The following is a 19,682-nucleotide window of genomic DNA, read 5'->3' as shown; positions in this document are numbered from 1 at the left end:
ATGGTTGCGGCAGTCGCCCTCGTCCTGGCTGTGCTGGCCATCCAGCACGGGCTGAAGCCCGATGCCCAGACAGATGTGGCCACGGCCCAGCGGATGCAGCAGCGTGAGGAGTATCTGCGTCAGGAGATGACTCGGCTGCTGCAGGAGGTTGAGCGGAGCAGGGGCGCGGAGGAAGCCACGCTCCTTTCTGTGTTGCAGCAGCGGCTGCTGTGGATCGCTGCAGGAGCCCTGGTCCTGCTCGCTGAGGTCTGCTGGCTGGCCAGGGAAACGAAGCTTACCTGGGACAGCTGCAGCGAGCAGGACAGCTCCAGCAGCAAGGAGGAGGACGATGAGGAGGAGGAAGACCTCAATGGTGCACACAACGGCATCAGGTCTTTGGCTGCATCCACCCCATCGCCGACTCAGGGCCTGCCCGACACGTGCAAGGTGCTGCAGGAGCTGGTGGGTGACCTCCTTGGTGTCTGCCGCGTGCTTTGCAAGAGGACTTTCATGCCGCAGATGCACCCGGCCATTGGGATGGACGGCACCTGTGAAGCCTGGAGCGTCCAGGAGAACAGCATCGCCTACCGCCTGCTCGTGTTCCTGCGGCCACCCCCCGGGCACTCTTTCAGCCTGGAGCTGGGCACCACGGGGCAGCTGCCAGCAAGGCACTCCAGCATCCGTGTGGTGCGGGAGTGCATGTGCTCGAGGGAGCCGCTGCTGGGGGATGTTCTGTGCTTTCTCCACCACCCCGACGGCACGCTGCCCAGGGACCAGAGCTCGGACCTCCTACGCACCCTCTGCACAGGCTCCTACTTGGACGTGGAGAAAATCGCCTGCTGGGTCCAACTGTTGGTGAGATCAGCCTGGCTGCTTCTGCCTCAGTCGCCCCACTGCCAGCTGACGGTGCTGCCCTCCTCCCACTCCTGCCGGTTCCAGCTGACAAGCACCTCCAAGATGAACATCTGCACGGAGATGATTTTTGCAGTGCAGCAAGGCAGCTCAGGCGCCTACCTGCGCCTTGAGTAGGCAGAGGCCAGCTTTACCGGCAGCACACCGTGGCCGGAGAGCTGCGCTGGTGTCGAGATGCCGCTTTTCAGGCTCACGGCGAGGCACACCCAGCAGGACAATTTCCACCTCAGAGGCCTGCAGCTCTGCACCCCTGTCCTGGTGGTCACAGGCTTTTCCACCCATGCCTGTGACCCTGAGGACCTACTTTCCTCTCGCGCTGAGGGGGCCCGGGCAACAATTTCGGACACTGGGACACAGAGAACCTGCTCATCCCAGAGACTGCCTGGCGAGTCTCTGCCGCAGATCTGAGCAAAGTAGGCATGGAGGTGACACCGCTCAAGAGGGGCTCAGCATAACCAGAGTCCGAGGAATCTCTGCCGGTCCACCTGAAGGTGCCAGTGCAACTGAGGCTCCTGTTACCACCTGTAACAGGATGGGACCACCCATCCTGTTGGAAGGAGCTGATCCCCTCTGGGGCCTTTGCGCGATGACAAGATGACAATAAATTAGCTTGTTTTAACCAACCCTCTGTCTGTGAGTCTCTGTGCAACACTTTGTTGGGGAATGTGGGCAGGCAGCAGGTTGCTACCTGCTCAGATGCAGAAGCAGCGGGGCAGCATTTTGAGGGGAGGAAGCAATACCAAAACAGAATGCTTCCCCTGACCCCTTTTTCCCTTCTCTTCCAGTTTTCTGCTCTGCTTCCATTTTAAGGGGAAGACGTCTCTCTGCGTGTACGCCGGATGGGAGGGAACGAGGCCAAGGGAGCCAGACCTTTCTCAGTAGTGACCTCTGACAAGAGAAGAACCAATGGGCACAAAGGAAAAAACATGAAATTCCATCTGAACGCAAGCAAGCATGTCCTGACTCTGAAGGTGCTCAGAGTTGGTGGAATGAGTCCCGCGATGGGAGCGCTGGGATGGAGGGCTACAGGCTGTTCAGGAGCGATTGGCAGGGCAGGCGAGGGGGAGGTGTTGCGCTGTATGCAAAGGAGATGTTTGATTGTACAGCCTTTACAGTTAGTGATGATGTGGTTGAAGCCTCTGGGTGAAGATTAGGGGGCTGGAAAACAAAGTAGATGTTGTAGTGGGTGTCTACGACCGATCGCCCAGCCAGAATTTAAGCACTGATGAGTTACTACTCTACAGGCAATTAGGAGAAATTTCTGGATCGGTAGCCCTTGTCCTTATGGGAGATTTCAACTTCCCAGGCATCAGCTGGGAATACCATACTGCTGTGACGAGCAGGTCTTGGAAATTCTTGAAGTTTGTAGGAGACAGATAGATAGATAGATAGATAGATAGATAGATAGATAGATAGAGAACTTCTTGTCACAGGTACTCAGTGAGCCAACTAGGAAAGATGCCCCCCTCCTAGACTTGCTGTTTGTGAATAGAGAACGACTCACGGGAGATGGGATGGTAGGTGGCTGTGTTGGCCACAGTGATCATGAAATGGTTGAGTTTAAAATTTTCAGTGTAATGAGAAAAAAGGACAGCAGAGTTGCTACCCTGGACTTCAGGAGAGCAAACTGTAAGCTATTCAGGGAGCTATTTAGCAGAGTACCCTGGGAATCTGCTTTTGAAGGCTTGGGAGTCTGTGAGTGCTGGTCAGTTTTTAGGAACCACCTTTTAGAAGCACAGGAGCGGGCAATCCCGTTGTGTCAGAAGTCAAGCAAGCGGGGCAGACGACCAGCTTGGGTGAAAAGGGAACTCCTCGTGGAGCTCAAGAGGAAAAAGAAATTGTGTGACCTCTGGAAGCAAGGTCAGGCTTTGCAGGGAGAGTACAGAGCTGTGGTTCGTATATGCAGGGAGAAGACACGAAAGGCCAAAGCTCAATTAGAGTTGAAACTGGCCGGTGCTGTGCCAGATACCAAGAAGGGCTTTTTTAAGTACATTAATAGCAAGAGGGGGTCTAAAGAAAACGTCGGACCAATACTTGTTGAAGATGGTCACCTGACTAAGTGAAGGGATGAAGAAAAAGCGGAGGCATTTAATACTTTTTTTGCCTCAGTCTTTGACAATACTGATGGACCTTGGACTGCCTGGTCCCCTGAGTCTTTGACTTTCCATTTGTGGACACTGAAATTGTAAGGAACCAGCTGTATCAGCGGAATGTACACAACTCCATGGGGCCTGATGGGATTCATCCCAGAGTACTGAAGGAGCTAGTGGATGTTATGGTAGGACCCCTCTCGATCATCTACCAAAGGTCTTGGGAGTCTGGGGAGGTCCCTGCTGACTGGAAGCTAGCCAATGTTATTCCAATTTACAAGAAGGGCATGAGGGAAGACCCAGGGAACTACAGACCTGTTAGTCTAACCTCAGTTCCTGGAAAAATTACGGAGAAGATCATACTGGGTACTAGTGAAGGGCATTTAAAGAATAATGCAATCATCAGGCACAGTCCACATGGATTCACAAAGGGAAAGTCCGGTTTAACTGATTTGATATCCTTCTATGGTAAGGTCACCTGCCTAGTGAATGAAGGGTAGGTGGTGCATGTAGTTTTTCAGGATCTTAGTAAGGCTTTTGATACTGTCCCTCACAGCATCCTTCTGGACAAGCTGTCCAGCTGTGGGATGAGAGGGTTCACGGTGCGCTGAGTGAAGAACTGGATGAAGGGTAGAGCTCAAAGCGTTGTAGTGAATGGAGCTACATCGGGCTGGTGACCGGTCACCAGCAGTGTTCCTCAGGGTTAAATTCTAGGGCCAGTTCTGTTCAATAGGTTTATCAACGATCTGCATGCAGGAGTTGAATGCACCATTAGCAAGTTTGCTGATGATACCAAACTGGGAGGTGCTGTTGACTCTCTTGAGGGACAAGATGCCTTGCAGAGGGATCTAGATAGGTTGGAGCATTGGGCAATGATTAATGGGATGAAATTTAACAAGTCAAATGCTGGATTCCGCACCTAGGACGGAGTACTGCTGGGCACAAGCATAAATTGGGAGAGGAGTGGCTGGAGAGCAGCCCTGCAGAAAGGGATCTGGGAGGGCTGGTCGACAGCCGGCTGAATGTGAGCCAGCCGTGTGCCCAGGCAGCCAAGAAGGCCAAGAGCACCCTGGCTGGTATCAGAAATAGCGTGGTCAGCAGGACTAGGGAAGCGATCGTCCCCCTGTACTCAGCACTGGTGAGACCACACCTCGAATACTGTGTTCGGTGTTGGGCCCCTCACGGCAAGAAAGACACTGAGGTGCTGGAGCGCATCCAAAGAGGAGCAACGAAACTGGTGAAGGCTCTAGAGAGCAAGTCTTATGAGGAGCCCGCTTTGTCAAGAGAGCCCCTGGGAGCTCGCTCCTGCCGGGCCGGTTTGTACTTGTGTCGTGGTTTAACCCCAGCCGGCAGCTAAGCTCGCTCACTGCCCCCCCCACCCCTGGGATGGGGGAGAGAATCAGGAAAAAAACCTCGTGAGTTGAGATAAAGACAGTTTAATAGGACAGAAAGGAATGAAAAACAATGATAATGATAATATTAATATGACAATAGTAATACTAAAAGAATTAAACTATACAAAGCAAGTGGTGCACAATGCAATTGCTCACCACTCGTTGACTGATGCCCAGTTAGTTCCCGAGCCGCGATCCCCCCTCCCAGCCAGCTCCCCCAGTTTATATACTGGGCATGATGTCATATGGTATGGAATAGCTCTTTGGCCAGTTTGGGTCAGCTGTCCTGATGGTGTCCCCTCCCAGCTTCTTGTGCCCCTCCAGCCTTCTTGCTGGCTGGGCATGAGAAGCTGAAAAATCCTTGACTTAGTATAAACACTACTTAGCAACAACTAAAAACGTCAGTGTGTTATCAACATTATTTTCCTACTAAATCCAAAACACAGCACTATACCAGCTACTAGGAAGAAAATTAACTCTGTCCTAGCCGAAACCAGGACAACTTGCTGTGATGTCCAGGACCCGCTGAGCCGGGCGGCGGGGACGAAGGCTGGGGCTTGCCGCCTGGGCGATGCTGCTCTGGCGGCTGTGACAGCACAGAGGACAGGTCACAATGGGAGCCGTCCCCAGGGACATCACCACGCAGCCCCACCTCTGTTTGACTTGGGCGATCGGTGAGTGCAGCATGCAGGGGGAAGGCTGGGCTGGATGGGGGACGGGGCAGATGGCCGGGGGGTTCCTAACCCAGAGCGAGAGCCGAGCCCCTCGGGGCAGGGCACGGTACCGCCCTCGGGGCTGGGGGCAGAGGTGCTGGGGGCTCCCAGTGCTGGCAGGTGCCCAGAGAGGCTCTGGGGACGTGCCGGGCGCCCGTGGCTGCATGGGACGCTGTCGTGTGGCAGGGATGGGGCCTCGGGAGACTCTGCTCGGGTGTCCCTTGCCCATTCACGGGGCACAGCCCAGGCAGGGGCTGGCCATCAGGGCGGCTTGGGCGGGATGGGCCCCGTGCTGCCTCCAGCCAGGGCCTGCGGCCCCTTCGAGCCTGTCGACACCAGTGCCCAAACGCTTTCCTGGCAGAGCCCGTGGCTCCCATCCAGGCACTGCTCACAAACCCTGCCCTTGCTCCCTCCCACCTCCCGCACCCCCTCTCCTGCCGGCCCCCGGCTCCAGGCGGCTCCTGCCCCGCTCCCCTAGCCCCGTGCTCCCTGCCCACCCAGCCCTGCTCAGCCCCCTTTTCTCCCGCCTCCTCCAGGCCATGGTTGCGGCAGTCGCCCTCGTCCTGGCTGTGCTGGCCATCCAGCACGGGCTGAAGCCCGATGCCCAGACAGATGTGGCCACGGCCCAGCGGATGCAGCAGCGTGAGGAGTATCTGCGTCAGGAGATGACTCGGCTGCTGCAGGAGGTTGAGCGGAGCAGGGGCGCGGAGGAAGCCACGCTCCTTTCTGTGTTGCAGCAGCGGCTGCTGTGGATCGCTGCAGGAGCCCTGGTCCTGCTCGCTGAGGTCTGCTGGCTGGCCAGGGAAACGAAGCTTACCTGGGACAGCTGCAGCGAGCAGGACAGCTCCAGCAGCAAGGAGGAGGACGATGAGGAGGAGGAAGACCTCAATGGTGCACACAACGGCATCAGGTCTTTGGCTGCATCCACCCCATCGCCGACTCAGGGCCTGCCCGACACGTGCAAGGTGCTGCAGGAGCTGGTGGGTGACCTCCTTGGTGTCTGCCGCGTGCTTTGCAAGAGGACTTTCATGCCGCAGATGCACCCGGCCATTGGGATGGACGGCACCTGTGAAGCCTGGAGCGTCCAGGAGAACAGCATCGCCTACCGCCTGCTCGTGTTCCTGCGGCCACCCCCCGGGCACTCTTTCAGCCTGGAGCTGGGCACCACGGGGCAGCTGCCAGCAAGGCACTCCAGCATCCGTGTGGTGCGGGAGTGCATGTGCTCGAGGGAGCCGCTGCTGGGGGATGTTCTGTGCTTTCTCCACCACCCCGACGGCACGCTGCCCAGGGACCAGAGCTCGGACCTCCTACGCACCCTCTGCACAGGCTCCTACTTGGACGTGGAGAAAATCGCCTGCTGGGTCCAACTGTTGGTGAGATCAGCCTGGCTGCTTCTGCCTCAGTCGCCCCACTGCCAGCTGACGGTGCTGCCCTCCTCCCACTCCTGCCGGTTCCAGCTGACAAGCACCTCCAAGATGAACATCTGCACGGAGATGATTTTTGCAGTGCAGCAAGGCAGCTCAGGCGCCTACCTGCGCCTTGAGTAGGCAGAGGCCAGCTTTACCGGCAGCACACCGTGGCCGGAGAGCTGCGCTGGTGTCGAGATGCCGCTTTTCAGGCTCACGGCGAGGCACACCCAGCAGGACAATTTCCACCTCAGAGGCCTGCAGCTCTGCACCCCTGTCCTGGTGGTCACAGGCTTTTCCACCCATGCCTGTGACCCTGAGGACCTACTTTCCTCTCGCGCTGAGGGGGCCCGGGCAACAATTTCGGACACTGGGACACAGAGAACCTGCTCATCCCAGAGACTGCCTGGCGAGTCTCTGCCGCAGATCTGAGCAAAGTAGGCATGGAGGTGACACCGCTCAAGAGGGGCTCAGCATAACCAGAGTCCGAGGAATCTCTGCCGGTCCACCTGAAGGTGCCAGTGCAACTGAGGCTCCTGTTACCACCTGTAACAGGATGGGACCACCCATCCTGTTGGAAGGAGCTGATCCCCTCTGGGGCCTTTGCGCGATGACAAGATGACAATAAATTAGCTTGTTTTAACCAACCCTCTGTCTGTGAGTCTCTGTGCAACACTTTGTTGGGGAATGTGGGCAGGCAGCAGGTTGCTACCTGCTCAGATGCAGAAGCAGCGGGGCAGCATTTTGAGGGGAGGAAGCAATACCAAAACAGAATGCTTCCCCTGACCCCTTTTTCCCTTCTCTTCCAGTTTTCTGCTCTGCTTCCATTTTAAGGGGAAGACGTCTCTCTGCGTGTACGCCGGATGGGAGGGAACGAGGCCAAGGGAGCCAGACCTTTCTCAGTAGTGACCTCTGACAAGAGAAGAACCAATGGGCACAAAGGAAAAAACATGAAATTCCATCTGAACGCAAGCAAGCATGTCCTGACTCTGAAGGTGCTCAGAGTTGGTGGAATGAGTCCCGCGATGGGAGCGCTGGGATGGAGGGCTACAGGCTGTTCAGGAGCGATTGGCAGGGCAGGCGAGGGGGAGGTGTTGCGCTGTATGCAAAGGAGATGTTTGATTGTACAGCCTTTACAGTTAGTGATGATGTGGTTGAAAGCCTCTGGGTGAAGATTAGGGGGCTGGAAAACAAAGTAGATGTTGTAGTGGGTGTCTACGACCGATCGCCCAGCCAGAATTTAAGCACTGATGAGTTACTACTCTACAGGCAATTAGGAGAAATTTCTGGATCGGTAGCCCTTGTCCTTATGGGAGATTTCAACTTCCCAGGCATCAGCTGGGAATACCATACTGCTGTGACGAGCAGGTCTTGGAAATTCTTGAAGTTTGTAGGAGACAGATAGATAGATAGATAGATAGATAGATAGATAGAGAACTTCTTGTCACAGGTACTCAGTGAGCCAACTAGGAAAGATGCCCCCCTCCTAGACTTGCTGTTTGTGAATAGAGAACGACTCACGGGAGATGGGATGGTAGGTGGCTGTGTTGGCCACAGTGATCATGAAATGGTTGAGTTTAAAATTTTCAGTGTAATGAGAAAAAAGGACAGCAGAGTTGCTACCCTGGACTTCAGGAGAGCAAACTGTAAGCTATTCAGGGAGCTATTTAGCAGAGTACCCTGGGAATCTGCTTTTGAAGGCTTGGGAGTCTGTGAGTGCTGGTCAGTTTTTAGGAACCACCTTTTAGAAGCACAGGAGCGGGCAATCCCGTTGTGTCAGAAGTCAAGCAAGCGGGGCAGACGACCAGCTTGGGTGAAAAGGGAACTCCTCGTGGAGCTCAAGAGGAAAAAGAAATTGTGTGACCTCTGGAAGCAAGGTCAGGCTTTGCAGGGAGAGTACAGAGCTGTGGTTCGTATATGCAGGGAGAAGACACGAAAGGCCAAAGCTCAATTAGAGTTGAAACTGGCCGGTGCTGTGCCAGATACCAAGAAGGGCTTTTTTAAGTACATTAATAGCAAGAGGGGGTCTAAAGAAAACGTCGGACCAATACTTGTTGAAGATGGTCACCTGACTAAGTGAAGGGATGAAGAAAAAGCGGAGGCATTTAATACTTTTTTTGCCTCAGTCTTTGACAATACTGATGGACCTTGGACTGCCTGGTCCCCTGAGTCTTTGACTTTCCATTTGTGGACACTGAAATTGTAAGGAACCAGCTGTATCAGCGGAATGTACACAACTCCATGGGGCCTGATGGGATTCATCCCAGAGTACTGAAGGAGCTAGTGGATGTTATGGTAGGACCCCTCTCGATCATCTACCAAAGGTCTTGGGAGTCTGGGGAGGTCCCTGCTGACTGGAAGCTAGCCAATGTTATTCCAATTTACAAGAAGGGCATGAGGGAAGACCCAGGGAACTACAGACCTGTTAGTCTAACCTCAGTTCCTGGAAAAATTACGGAGAAGATCATACTGGGTACTAGTGAAGGGCATTTAAAGAATAATGCAATCATCAGGCACAGTCCACATGGATTCACAAAGGGAAAGTCCGGTTTAACTGATTTGATATCCTTCTATGGTAAGGTCACCTGCCTAGTGAATGAAGGGTAGGTGGTGCATGTAGTTTTTCAGGATCTTAGTAAGGCTTTTGATACTGTCCCTCACAGCATCCTTCTGGACAAGCTGTCCAGCTGTGGGATGAGAGGGTTCACGGTGCGCTGAGTGAAGAACTGGATGAAGGGTAGAGCTCAAAGCGTTGTAGTGAATGGAGCTACATCGGGCTGGTGACCGGTCACCAGCAGTGTTCCTCAGGGTTAAATTCTAGGGCCAGTTCTGTTCAATAGGTTTATCAACGATCTGCATGCAGGAGTTGAATGCACCATTAGCAAGTTTGCTGATGATACCAAACTGGGAGGTGCTGTTGACTCTCTTGAGGACAAGATGCCTTGCAGAGGGATCTAGATAGGTTGGAGCATTGGGCAATGATTAATGGGATGAAATTTAACAAGTCAAATGCTGGATTCCGCACCTAGGACGGAGTACTGCTGGGCACAAGCATAAATTGGGAGAGGAGTGGCTGGAGAGCAGCCCTGCAGAAAGGGATCTGGGAGGGCTGGTCGACAGCCGGCTGAATGTGAGCCAGCCGTGTGCCCAGGCAGCCAAGAAGGCCAAGAGCACCCTGGCTGGTATCAGAAATAGCGTGGTCAGCAGGACTAGGGAAGCGATCGTCCCCCTGTACTCAGCACTGGTGAGACCACACCTCGAATACTGTGTTCGGTGTTGGGCCCCTCACGGCAAGAAAGACACTGAGGTGCTGGAGCGCATCCAAAGAGGAGCAACGAAACTGGTGAAGGCTCTAGAGAGCAAGTCTTATGAGGAGCCCGCTTTGTCAAGAGAGCCCCTGGGAGCTCGCTCCTGCCGGGCCGGTTTGTACTTGTGTCGTGGTTTAACCCCAGCCGGCAGCTAAGCTCGCTCACTGCCCCCCCACCCCTGGGATGGGGGAGAGAATCAGGAAAAAAACCTCGTGAGTTGAGATAAAGACAGTTTAATAGGACAGAAAGGAATGAAAAACAATGATAATGATAATATTAATATGACAATAGTAATACTAAAAGAATTAAACTATACAAAGCAAGTGGTGCACAATGCAATTGCTCACCACTCGTTGACTGATGCCCAGTTAGTTCCCGAGCCGCGATCCCCCCTCCCAGCCAGCTCCCCCAGTTTATATACTGGGCATGATGTCATATGGTATGGAATAGCTCTTTGGCCAGTTTGGGTCAGCTGTCCTGATGGTGTCCCCTCCCAGCTTCTTGTGCCCCTCCAGCCTTCTTGCTGGCTGGGCATGAGAAGCTGAAAAATCCTTGACTTAGTATAAACACTACTTAGCAACAACTAAAAACGTCAGTGTGTTATCAACATTATTTTCCTACTAAATCCAAAACACAGCACTATACCAGCTACTAGGAAGAAAATTAACTCTGTCCTAGCCGAAACCAGGACAACTTGCTGTGATGTCCAGGACCCGCTGAGCCGGGCGGCGGGGACGAAGGCTGGGGCTTGCCGCCTGGGCGATGCTGCTCTGGCGGCTGTGACAGCACAGAGGACAGGTCACAATGGGAGCCGTCCCCAGGGACATCACCACGCAGCCCCACCTCTGTTTGACTTGGGCGATCGGTGAGTGCAGCATGCAGGGGGAAGGCTGGGCTGGATGGGGGACGGGGCAGATGGCCGGGGGGTTCCTAACCCAGAGCGAGAGCCGAGCCCCTCGGGGCAGGGCACGGTACCGCCCTCGGGGCTGGGGGCAGAGGTGCTGGGGGCTCCCAGTGCTGGCAGGTGCCCAGAGAGGCTCTGGGGACGTGCCGGGCGCCCGTGGCTGCATGGGACGCTGTCGTGTGGCAGGGATGGGGCCTCGGGAGACTCTGCTCGGGTGTCCCTTGCCCATTCACGGGGCACAGCCCAGGCAGGGGCTGGCCATCAGGGCGGCTTGGGCGGGATGGGCCCCGTGCTGCCTCCAGCCAGGGCCTGCGGCCCCTTCGAGCCTGTCGACACCAGTGCCCAAACGCTTTCCTGGCAGAGCCCGTGGCTCCCATCCAGGCACTGCTCACAAACCCTGCCCTTGCTCCCTCCCACCTCCCGCACCCCCTCTCCTGCCGGCCCCCGGCTCCAGGCGGCTCCTGCCCCGCTCCCCTAGCCCCGTGCTCCCTGCCACCCAGCCCTGCTCAGCCCCCTTTTCTCCCGCCTCCTCCAGGCCATGGTTGCGGCAGTCGCCCTCGTCCTGGCTGTGCTGGCCATCCAGCACGGGCTGAAGCCCGATGCCCAGACAGATGTGGCCACGGCCCAGCGGATGCAGCAGCGTGAGGAGTATCTGCGTCAGGAGATGACTCGGCTGCTGCAGGAGGTTGAGCGGAGCAGGGGCGCGGAGGAAGCCACGCTCCTTTCTGTGTTGCAGCAGCGGCTGCTGTGGATCGCTGCAGGAGCCCTGGTCCTGCTCGCTGAGGTCTGCTGGCTGGCCAGGGAAACGAAGCTTACCTGGGACAGCTGCAGCGAGCAGGACAGCTCCAGCAGCAAGGAGGAGGACGATGAGGAGGAGGAAGACCTCAATGGTGCACACAACGGCATCAGGTCTTTGGCTGCATCCACCCCATCGCCGACTCAGGGCCTGCCCGACACGTGCAAGGTGCTGCAGGAGCTGGTGGGTGACCTCCTTGGTGTCTGCCGCGTGCTTTGCAAGAGGACTTTCATGCCGCAGATGCACCCGGCCATTGGGATGGACGGCACCTGTGAAGCCTGGAGCGTCCAGGAGAACAGCATCGCCTACCGCCTGCTCGTGTTCCTGCGGCCACCCCCCGGGCACTCTTTCAGCCTGGAGCTGGGCACCACGGGGCAGCTGCCAGCAAGGCACTCCAGCATCCGTGTGGTGCGGGAGTGCATGTGCTCGAGGGAGCCGCTGCTGGGGGATGTTCTGTGCTTTCTCCACCACCCCGACGGCACGCTGCCCAGGGACCAGAGCTCGGACCTCCTACGCACCCTCTGCACAGGCTCCTACTTGGACGTGGAGAAAATCGCCTGCTGGGTCCAACTGTTGGTGAGATCAGCCTGGCTGCTTCTGCCTCAGTCGCCCCACTGCCAGCTGACGGTGCTGCCCTCCTCCCACTCCTGCCGGTTCCAGCTGACAAGCACCTCCAAGATGAACATCTGCACGGAGATGATTTTTGCAGTGCAGCAAGGCAGCTCAGGCGCCTACCTGCGCCTTGAGTAGGCAGAGGCCAGCTTTACCGGCAGCACACCGTGGCCGGAGAGCTGCGCTGGTGTCGAGATGCCGCTTTTCAGGCTCACGGCGAGGCACACCCAGCAGGACAATTTCCACCTCAGAGGCCTGCAGCTCTGCACCCCTGTCCTGGTGGTCACAGGCTTTTCCACCCATGCCTGTGACCCTGAGGACCTACTTTCCTCTCGCGCTGAGGGGGCCCGGGCAACAATTTCGGACACTGGGACACAGAGAACCTGCTCATCCCAGAGACTGCCTGGCGAGTCTCTGCCGCAGATCTGAGCAAAGTAGGCATGGAGGTGACACCGCTCAAGAGGGGCTCAGCATAACCAGAGTCCGAGGAATCTCTGCCGGTCCACCTGAAGGTGCCAGTGCAACTGAGGCTCCTGTTACCACCTGTAACAGGATGGGACCACCCATCCTGTTGGAAGGAGCTGATCCCCTCTGGGGCCTTTGCGCGATGACAAGATGACAATAAATTAGCTTGTTTTAACCAACCCTCTGTCTGTGAGTCTCTGTGCAACACTTTGTTGGGGAATGTGGGCAGGCAGCAGGTTGCTACCTGCTCAGATGCAGAAGCAGCGGGGCAGCATTTTGAGGGGAGGAAGCAATACCAAAACAGAATGCTTCCCCTGACCCCTTTTTCCCTTCTCTTCCAGTTTTCTGCTCTGCTTCCATTTTAAGGGGAAGACGTCTCTCTGCGTGTACGCCGGATGGGAGGGAACGAGGCCAAGGGAGCCAGACCTTTCTCAGTAGTGACCTCTGACAAGAGAAGAACCAATGGGCACAAAGGAAAAAACATGAAATTCCATCTGAACGCAAGCAAGCATGTCCTGACTCTGAAGGTGCTCAGAGTTGGTGGAATGAGTCCCGCGATGGGAGCGCTGGGATGGAGGGCTACAGGCTGTTCAGGAGCGATTGGCAGGGCAGGCGAGGGGGAGGTGTTGCGCTGTATGCAAAGGAGATGTTTGATTGTACAGCCTTTACAGTTAGTGATGATGTGGTTGAAAGCCTCTGGGTGAAGATTAGGGGGCTGGAAAACAAAGTAGATGTTGTAGTGGGTGTCTACGACCGATCGCCCAGCCAGAATTTAAGCACTGATGAGTTACTACTCTACAGGCAATTAGGAGAAATTTCTGGATCGGTAGCCCTTGTCCTTATGGGAGATTTCAACTTCCCAGGCATCAGCTGGGAATACCATACTGCTGTGACGAGCAGGTCTTGGAAATTCTTGAAGTTTGTAGGAGACAGATAGATAGATAGATAGATAGATAGATAGATAGATAGAGAACTTCTTGTCACAGGTACTCAGTGAGCCAACTAGGAAAGATGCCCCCCTCCTAGACTTGCTGTTTGTGAATAGAGAACGACTCACGGGAGATGGGATGGTAGGTGGCTGTGTTGGCCACAGTGATCATGAAATGGTTGAGTTTAAAATTTTCAGTGTAATGAGAAAAAAGGACAGCAGAGTTGCTACCCTGGACTTCAGGAGAGCAAACTGTAAGCTATTCAGGGAGCTATTTAGCAGAGTACCCTGGGAATCTGCTTTTGAAGGCTTGGGAGTCTGTGAGTGCTGGTCAGTTTTTAGGAACCACCTTTTAGAAGCACAGGAGCGGGCAATCCCGTTGTGTCAGAAGTCAAGCAAGCGGGGCAGACGACCAGCTTGGGTGAAAAGGGAACTCCTCGTGGAGCTCAAGAGGAAAAAGAAATTGTGTGACCTCTGGAAGCAAGGTCAGGCTTTGCAGGGAGAGTACAGAGCTGTGGTTCGTATATGCAGGGAGAAGACACGAAAGGCCAAAGCTCAATTAGAGTTGAAACTGGCCGGTGCTGTGCCAGATACCAAGAAGGGCTTTTTTAAGTACATTAATAGCAAGAGGGGGTCTAAAGAAAACGTCGGACCAATACTTGTTGAAGATGGTCACCTGACTAAGTGAAGGGATGAAGAAAAAGCGGAGGCATTTAATACTTTTTTTGCCTCAGTCTTTGACAATACTGATGGACCTTGGACTGCCTGGTCCCCTGAGTCTTTGACTTTCCATTTGTGGACACTGAAATTGTAAGGAACCAGCTGTATCAGCGGAATGTACACAACTCCATGGGGCCTGATGGGATTCATCCCAGAGTACTGAAGGAGCTAGTGGATGTTATGGTAGGACCCCTCTCGATCATCTACCAAAGGTCTTGGGAGTCTGGGGAGGTCCCTGCTGACTGGAAGCTAGCCAATGTTATTCCAATTTACAAGAAGGGCATGAGGGAAGACCCAGGGAACTACAGACCTGTTAGTCTAACCTCAGTTCCTGGAAAAATTACGGAGAAGATCATACTGGGTACTAGTGAAGGGCATTTAAAGAATAATGCAATCATCAGGCACAGTCCACATGGATTCACAAAGGGAAAGTCCGGTTTAACTGATTTGATATCCTTCTATGGTAAGGTCACCTGCCTAGTGAATGAAGGGTAGGTGGTGCATGTAGTTTTTCAGGATCTTAGTAAGGCTTTTGATACTGTCCCTCACAGCATCCTTCTGGACAAGCTGTCCAGCTGTGGGATGAGAGGGTTCACGGTGCGCTGAGTGAAGAACTGGATGAAGGGTAGAGCTCAAAGCGTTGTAGTGAATGGAGCTACATCGGGCTGGTGACCGGTCACCAGCAGTGTTCCTCAGGGTTAAATTCTAGGGCCAGTTCTGTTCAATAGGTTTATCAACGATCTGCATGCAGGAGTTGAATGCACCATTAGCAAGTTTGCTGATGATACCAAACTGGGAGGTGCTGTTGACTCTCTTGAGGGACAAGATGCCTTGCAGAGGGATCTAGATAGGTTGGAGCATTGGGCAATGATTAATGGGATGAAATTTAACAAGTCAAATGCTGGATTCCGCACCTAGGACGGAGTACTGCTGGGCACAAGCATAAATTGGGAGAGGAGTGGCTGGAGAGCAGCCCTGCAGAAAGGGATCTGGGAGGGCTGGTCGACAGCCGGCTGAATGTGAGCCAGCCGTGTGCCCAGGCAGCCAAGAAGGCCAAGAGCACCCTGGCTGGTATCAGAAATAGCGTGGTCAGCAGGACTAGGGAAGCGATCGTCCCCCTGTACTCAGCACTGGTGAGACCACACCTCGAATACTGTGTTCGGTGTTGGGCCCCTCACGGCAAGAAAGACACTGAGGTGCTGGAGCGCATCCAAAGAGGAGCAACGAAACTGGTGAAGGCTCTAGAGAGCAAGTCTTATGAGGAGCCCGCTTTGTCAAGAGAGCCCCTGGGAGCTCGCTCCTGCCGGGCCGGTTTGTACTTGTGTCGTGGTTTAACCCCAGCCGGCAGCTAAGCTCGCTCACTGCCCCCCCACCCCTGGGATGGGGGAGAGAATCAGGAAAAAAACCTCGTGAGTTGAGATAAAGACAGTTTAATAGGACAGAAAGGAATGAAAAACAATGATAATGATAATATTAATATGACAATAGTAATACTAAAAGAATTAAACTATACAAAGCAAGTGGTGCACAATGCAATTGCTCACCACTCGTTGACTGATGCCCAGTTAGTTCCCGAGCCGCGATCCCCCCTCCCAGCCAGCTCCCCCAGTTTATATACTGGGCATGATGTCATATGGTATGGAATAGCTCTTTGGCCAGTTTGGGTCAGCTGTCCTGATGGTGTCCCCTCCCAGCTTCTTGTGCCCCTCCAGCCTTCTTGCTGGCTGGGCATGAGAAGCTGAAAAATCCTTGACTTAGTATAAACACTACTTAGCAACAACTAAAAACGTCAGTGTGTTATCAACATTATTTTCCTACTAAATCCAAAACACAGCACTATACCAGCTACTAGGAAGAAAATTAACTCTGTCCTAGCCGAAACCAGGACAACTTGCTGTGATGTCCAGGACCCGCTGAGCCGGGCGGCGGGGACGAAGGCTGGGGCTTGCCGCCTGGGCGATGCTGCTCTGGCGGCTGTGACAGCACAGAGGACAGGTCACAATGGGAGCCGTCCCCAGGGACATCACCACGCAGCCCCACCTCTGTTTGACTTGGGCGATCGGTGAGTGCAGCATGCAGGGGGAAGGCTGGGCTGGATGGGGGACGGGGCAGATGGCCGGGGGTTCCTAACCCAGAGCGAGAGCCGAGCCCCTCGGGGCAGGGCACGGTACCGCCCTCGGGGCTGGGGGCAGAGGTGCTGGGGGCTCCCAGTGCTGGCAGGTGCCCAGAGAGGCTCTGGGGACGTGCCGGGCGCCCGTGGCTGCATGGGACGCTGTCGTGTGGCAGGGATGGGGCCTCGGGAGACTCTGCTCGGGTGTCCCTTGCCCATTCACGGGGCACAGCCCAGGCAGGGGCTGGCCATCAGGGCGGCTTGGGCGGGATGGGCCCCGTGCTGCCTCCAGCCAGGGCCTGCGGCCCCTTCGAGCCTGTCGACACCAGTGCCCAAACGCTTTCCTGGCAGAGCCCGTGGCTCCCATCCAGGCACTGCTCACAAACCCTGCCCTTGCTCCCTCCCACCTCCCGCACCCCCTCTCCTGCCGGCCCCCGGCTCCAGGCGGCTCCTGCCCCGCTCCCCTAGCCCCGTGCTCCCTGCCACCCAGCCCTGCTCAGCCCCCTTTTCTCCCGCCTCCTCCAGGCCATGGTTGCGGCAGTCGCCCTCGTCCTGGCTGTGCTGGCCATCCAGCACGGGCTGAAGCCCGATGCCCAGACAGATGTGGCCACGGCCCAGCGGATGCAGCAGCGTGAGGAGTATCTGCGTCAGGAGATGACTCGGCTGCTGCAGGAGGTTGAGCGGAGCAGGGGCGCGGAGGAAGCCACGCTCCTTTCTGTGTTGCAGCAGCGGCTGCTGTGGATCGCTGCAGGAGCCCTGGTCCTGCTCGCTGAGGTCTGCTGGCTGGCCAGGGAAACGAAGCTTACCTGGGACAGCTGCAGCGAGCAGGACAGCTCCAGCAGCAAGGAGGAGGACGATGAGGAGGAGGAAGACCTCAATGGTGCACACAACGGCATCAGGTCTTTGGCTGCATCCACCCCATCGCCGACTCAGGGCCTGCCCGACACGTGCAAGGTGCTGCAGGAGCTGGTGGGTGACCTCCTTGGTGTCTGCCGCGTGCTTTGCAAGAGGACTTTCATGCCGCAGATGCACCCGGCCATTGGGATGGACGGCACCTGTGAAGCCTGGAGCGTCCAGGAGAACAGCATCGCCTACCGCCTGCTCGTGTTCCTGCGGCCACCCCCCGGGCACTCTTTCAGCCTGGAGCTGGGCACCACGGGGCAGCTGCCAGCAAGGCACTCCAGCATCCGTGTGGTGCGGGAGTGCATGTGCTCGAGGGAGCCGCTGCTGGGGGATGTTCTGTGCTTTCTCCACCACCCCGACGGCACGCTGCCCAGGGACCAGAGCTCGGACCTCCTACGCACCCTCTGCACAGGCTCCTACTTGGACGTGGAGAAAATCGCCTGCTGGGTCCAACTGTTGGTGAGATCAGCCTGGCTGCTTCTGCCTCAGTCGCCCCACTGCCAGCTGACGGTGCTGCCCTCCTCCCACTCCTGCCGGTTCCAGCTGACAAGCACCTCCAAGATGAACATCTGCACGGAGATGATTTTTGCAGTGCAGCAAGGCAGCTCAGGCGCCTACCTGCGCCTTGAGTAGGCAGAGGCCAGCTTTACCGGCAGCACACCGTGGCCGGAGAGCTGCGCTGGTGTCGAGATGCCGCTTTTCAGGCTCACGGCGAGGCACACCCAGCAGGACAATTTCCACCTCAGAGGCCTGCAGCTCTGCACCCCTGTCCTGGTGGTCACAGGCTTTTCCACCCATGCCTGTGACCCTGAGGACCTACTTTCCTCTCGCGCTGAGGGGGCCCGGGCAACAATTTCGGACACTGGGACACAGAGAACCTGCTCATCCCAGAGACTGCCTGGCGAGTCTCTGCCGCAGATCTGAGCAAAGTAGGCATGGAGGTGACACCGCTCAAGAGGGGCTCAGCATAACCAGAGTCCGAGGAATCTCTGCCGGTCCACCTGAAGGTGCCAGTGCAACTGAGGCTCCTGTTACCACCTGTAACAGGATGGGACCACCCATCCTGTTGGAAGGAGCTGATCCCCTCTGGGGCCTTTGCGCGATGACAAGATGACAATAAATTAGCTTGTTTTAACCAACCCTCTGTCTGTGAGTCTCTGTGCAACACTTTGTTGGGGAATGTGGGCAGGCAGCAGGTTGCTACCTGCTCAGATGCAGAAGCAGCGGGGCAGCATTTTGAGGGGAGGAAGCAATACCAAAACAGAATGCTTCCCCTGACCCCTTTTTCCCTTCTCTTCCAGTTTTCTGCTCTGCTTCCATTTTAAGGGGAAGACGTCTCTCTGCGTGTACGCCGGATGGGAGGGAACGAGGCCAAGGGAGCCAGACCTTTCTCAGTAGTGACCTCTGACAAGAGAAGAACCAATGGGCACAAAGGAAAAAACATGAAATTCCATCTGAACGCAAGCAAGCATGTCCTGACTCTGAAGGTGCTCAGAGTTGGTGGAATGAGTCCCGCGATGGGAGCGCTGGGATGGAGGGCTACAGGCTGTTCAGGAGCGATTGGCAGGGCAGGCGAGGGGGAGGTGTTGCGCTGTATGCAAAGGAGATGTTTGATTGTACAGCCTTTACAGTTAGTGATGATGTGGTTGAAAGCCTCTGGGTGAAGATTAGGGGGCTGGAAAACAAAGTAGATGTTGTAGTGGGTGTCTACGACCGATCGCCCAGCCAGAATTTAAGCACTGATGAGTTACTACTCTACAGGCAATTAGGAGAAATTTCTGGATCGGTAGCCCTTGTCCTTATGGGAGATTTCAACTTCCCAGGCATCAGCTGGGAATACCATACTGCTGTGACGAGCAGGTCTTGGAAATTCTTGAAGTTTGTAGGAGACAGATAGATAGATAGATAGATAGATAGATAGATAGATAGATAGAGAACTTCTTGTCACAGGTACTCAGTGAGCCAACTAGGAAAGATGCCCCCCTCCTAGACTTGCTGTTTGTGAATAGAGAACGACTCACGGGAGATGGGATGGTAGGTGGCTGTGTTGGCCACAGTGATCATGAAATGGTTGAGTTTAAAATTTTCAGTGTAATGAGAAAAAAGGACAGCAGAGTTGCTACCCTGGACTTCAGGAGAGCAAACTGTAAGCTATTCAGGGAGCTATTTAGCAGAGTACCCTGGGAATCTGCTTTTGAAGGCTTGGGAGTCTGTGAGTGCTGGTCAGTTTTTAGGAACCACCTTTTAGAAGCACAGGAGCGGGCAATCCCGTTGTGTCAGAAGTCAAGCAAGCGGGGCAGACGACCAGCTTGGGTGAAAAGGGAACTCCTCGTGGAGCTCAAGAGGAAAAAGAAATTGTGTGACCTCTGGAAGCAAGGTCAGGCTTTGCAGGGAGAGTACAGAGCTGTGGTTCGTATATGCAGGGAGAAGACACGAAAGGCC

At 55.4% G+C, this 19,682-nt stretch overlaps 4 protein-coding genes across 4 annotated transcripts; all 4 read left to right on the top strand.

The window, feature by feature from the left end:
- On the top strand, positions 1-1,008 carry LOC127015523 (inositol 1,4,5-trisphosphate receptor-interacting protein-like 1). Its single transcript, XM_050895513.1, has one exon. It carries the CDS (start codon positions 1-3, stop codon positions 1,006-1,008), a length of 1,008 nt encoding a protein of 335 aa, XP_050751470.1.
- A 4,619-nt stretch (positions 1,009-5,627) lies between these two features.
- Positions 5,628-6,635, top strand: LOC127015522 (inositol 1,4,5-trisphosphate receptor-interacting protein-like 1). The gene has a single exon (XM_050895512.1). The coding sequence runs from the start codon at positions 5,628-5,630 to the stop codon at positions 6,633-6,635; it is 1,008 nt and encodes a 335-aa protein (XP_050751469.1).
- Positions 6,636-11,244: 4,609 nt separating this feature from the next.
- On the top strand, positions 11,245-12,252 carry LOC127015521 (inositol 1,4,5-trisphosphate receptor-interacting protein-like 1). Its single transcript, XM_050895511.1, has one exon. It carries the CDS (start codon positions 11,245-11,247, stop codon positions 12,250-12,252), a length of 1,008 nt encoding a protein of 335 aa, XP_050751468.1.
- Positions 12,253-16,865: 4,613 nt separating this feature from the next.
- LOC127015520 (inositol 1,4,5-trisphosphate receptor-interacting protein-like 1) lies at positions 16,866-17,873 on the top strand. Its single transcript, XM_050895510.1, has one exon. It carries the CDS (start codon positions 16,866-16,868, stop codon positions 17,871-17,873), a length of 1,008 nt encoding a protein of 335 aa, XP_050751467.1.
- The last annotated feature ends 1,809 nt before the right edge of the window (positions 17,874-19,682 follow it).

This window comes from Gymnogyps californianus, chromosome 4, assembly GCF_018139145.2.
Source record: "Gymnogyps californianus isolate 813 chromosome 4, ASM1813914v2, whole genome shotgun sequence".
In the NCBI taxonomy this organism is placed as follows: Eukaryota; Metazoa; Chordata; class Aves; order Accipitriformes; family Cathartidae; genus Gymnogyps; species Gymnogyps californianus.
This window is presented reverse-complemented; position numbering and strand designations above follow the sequence as displayed.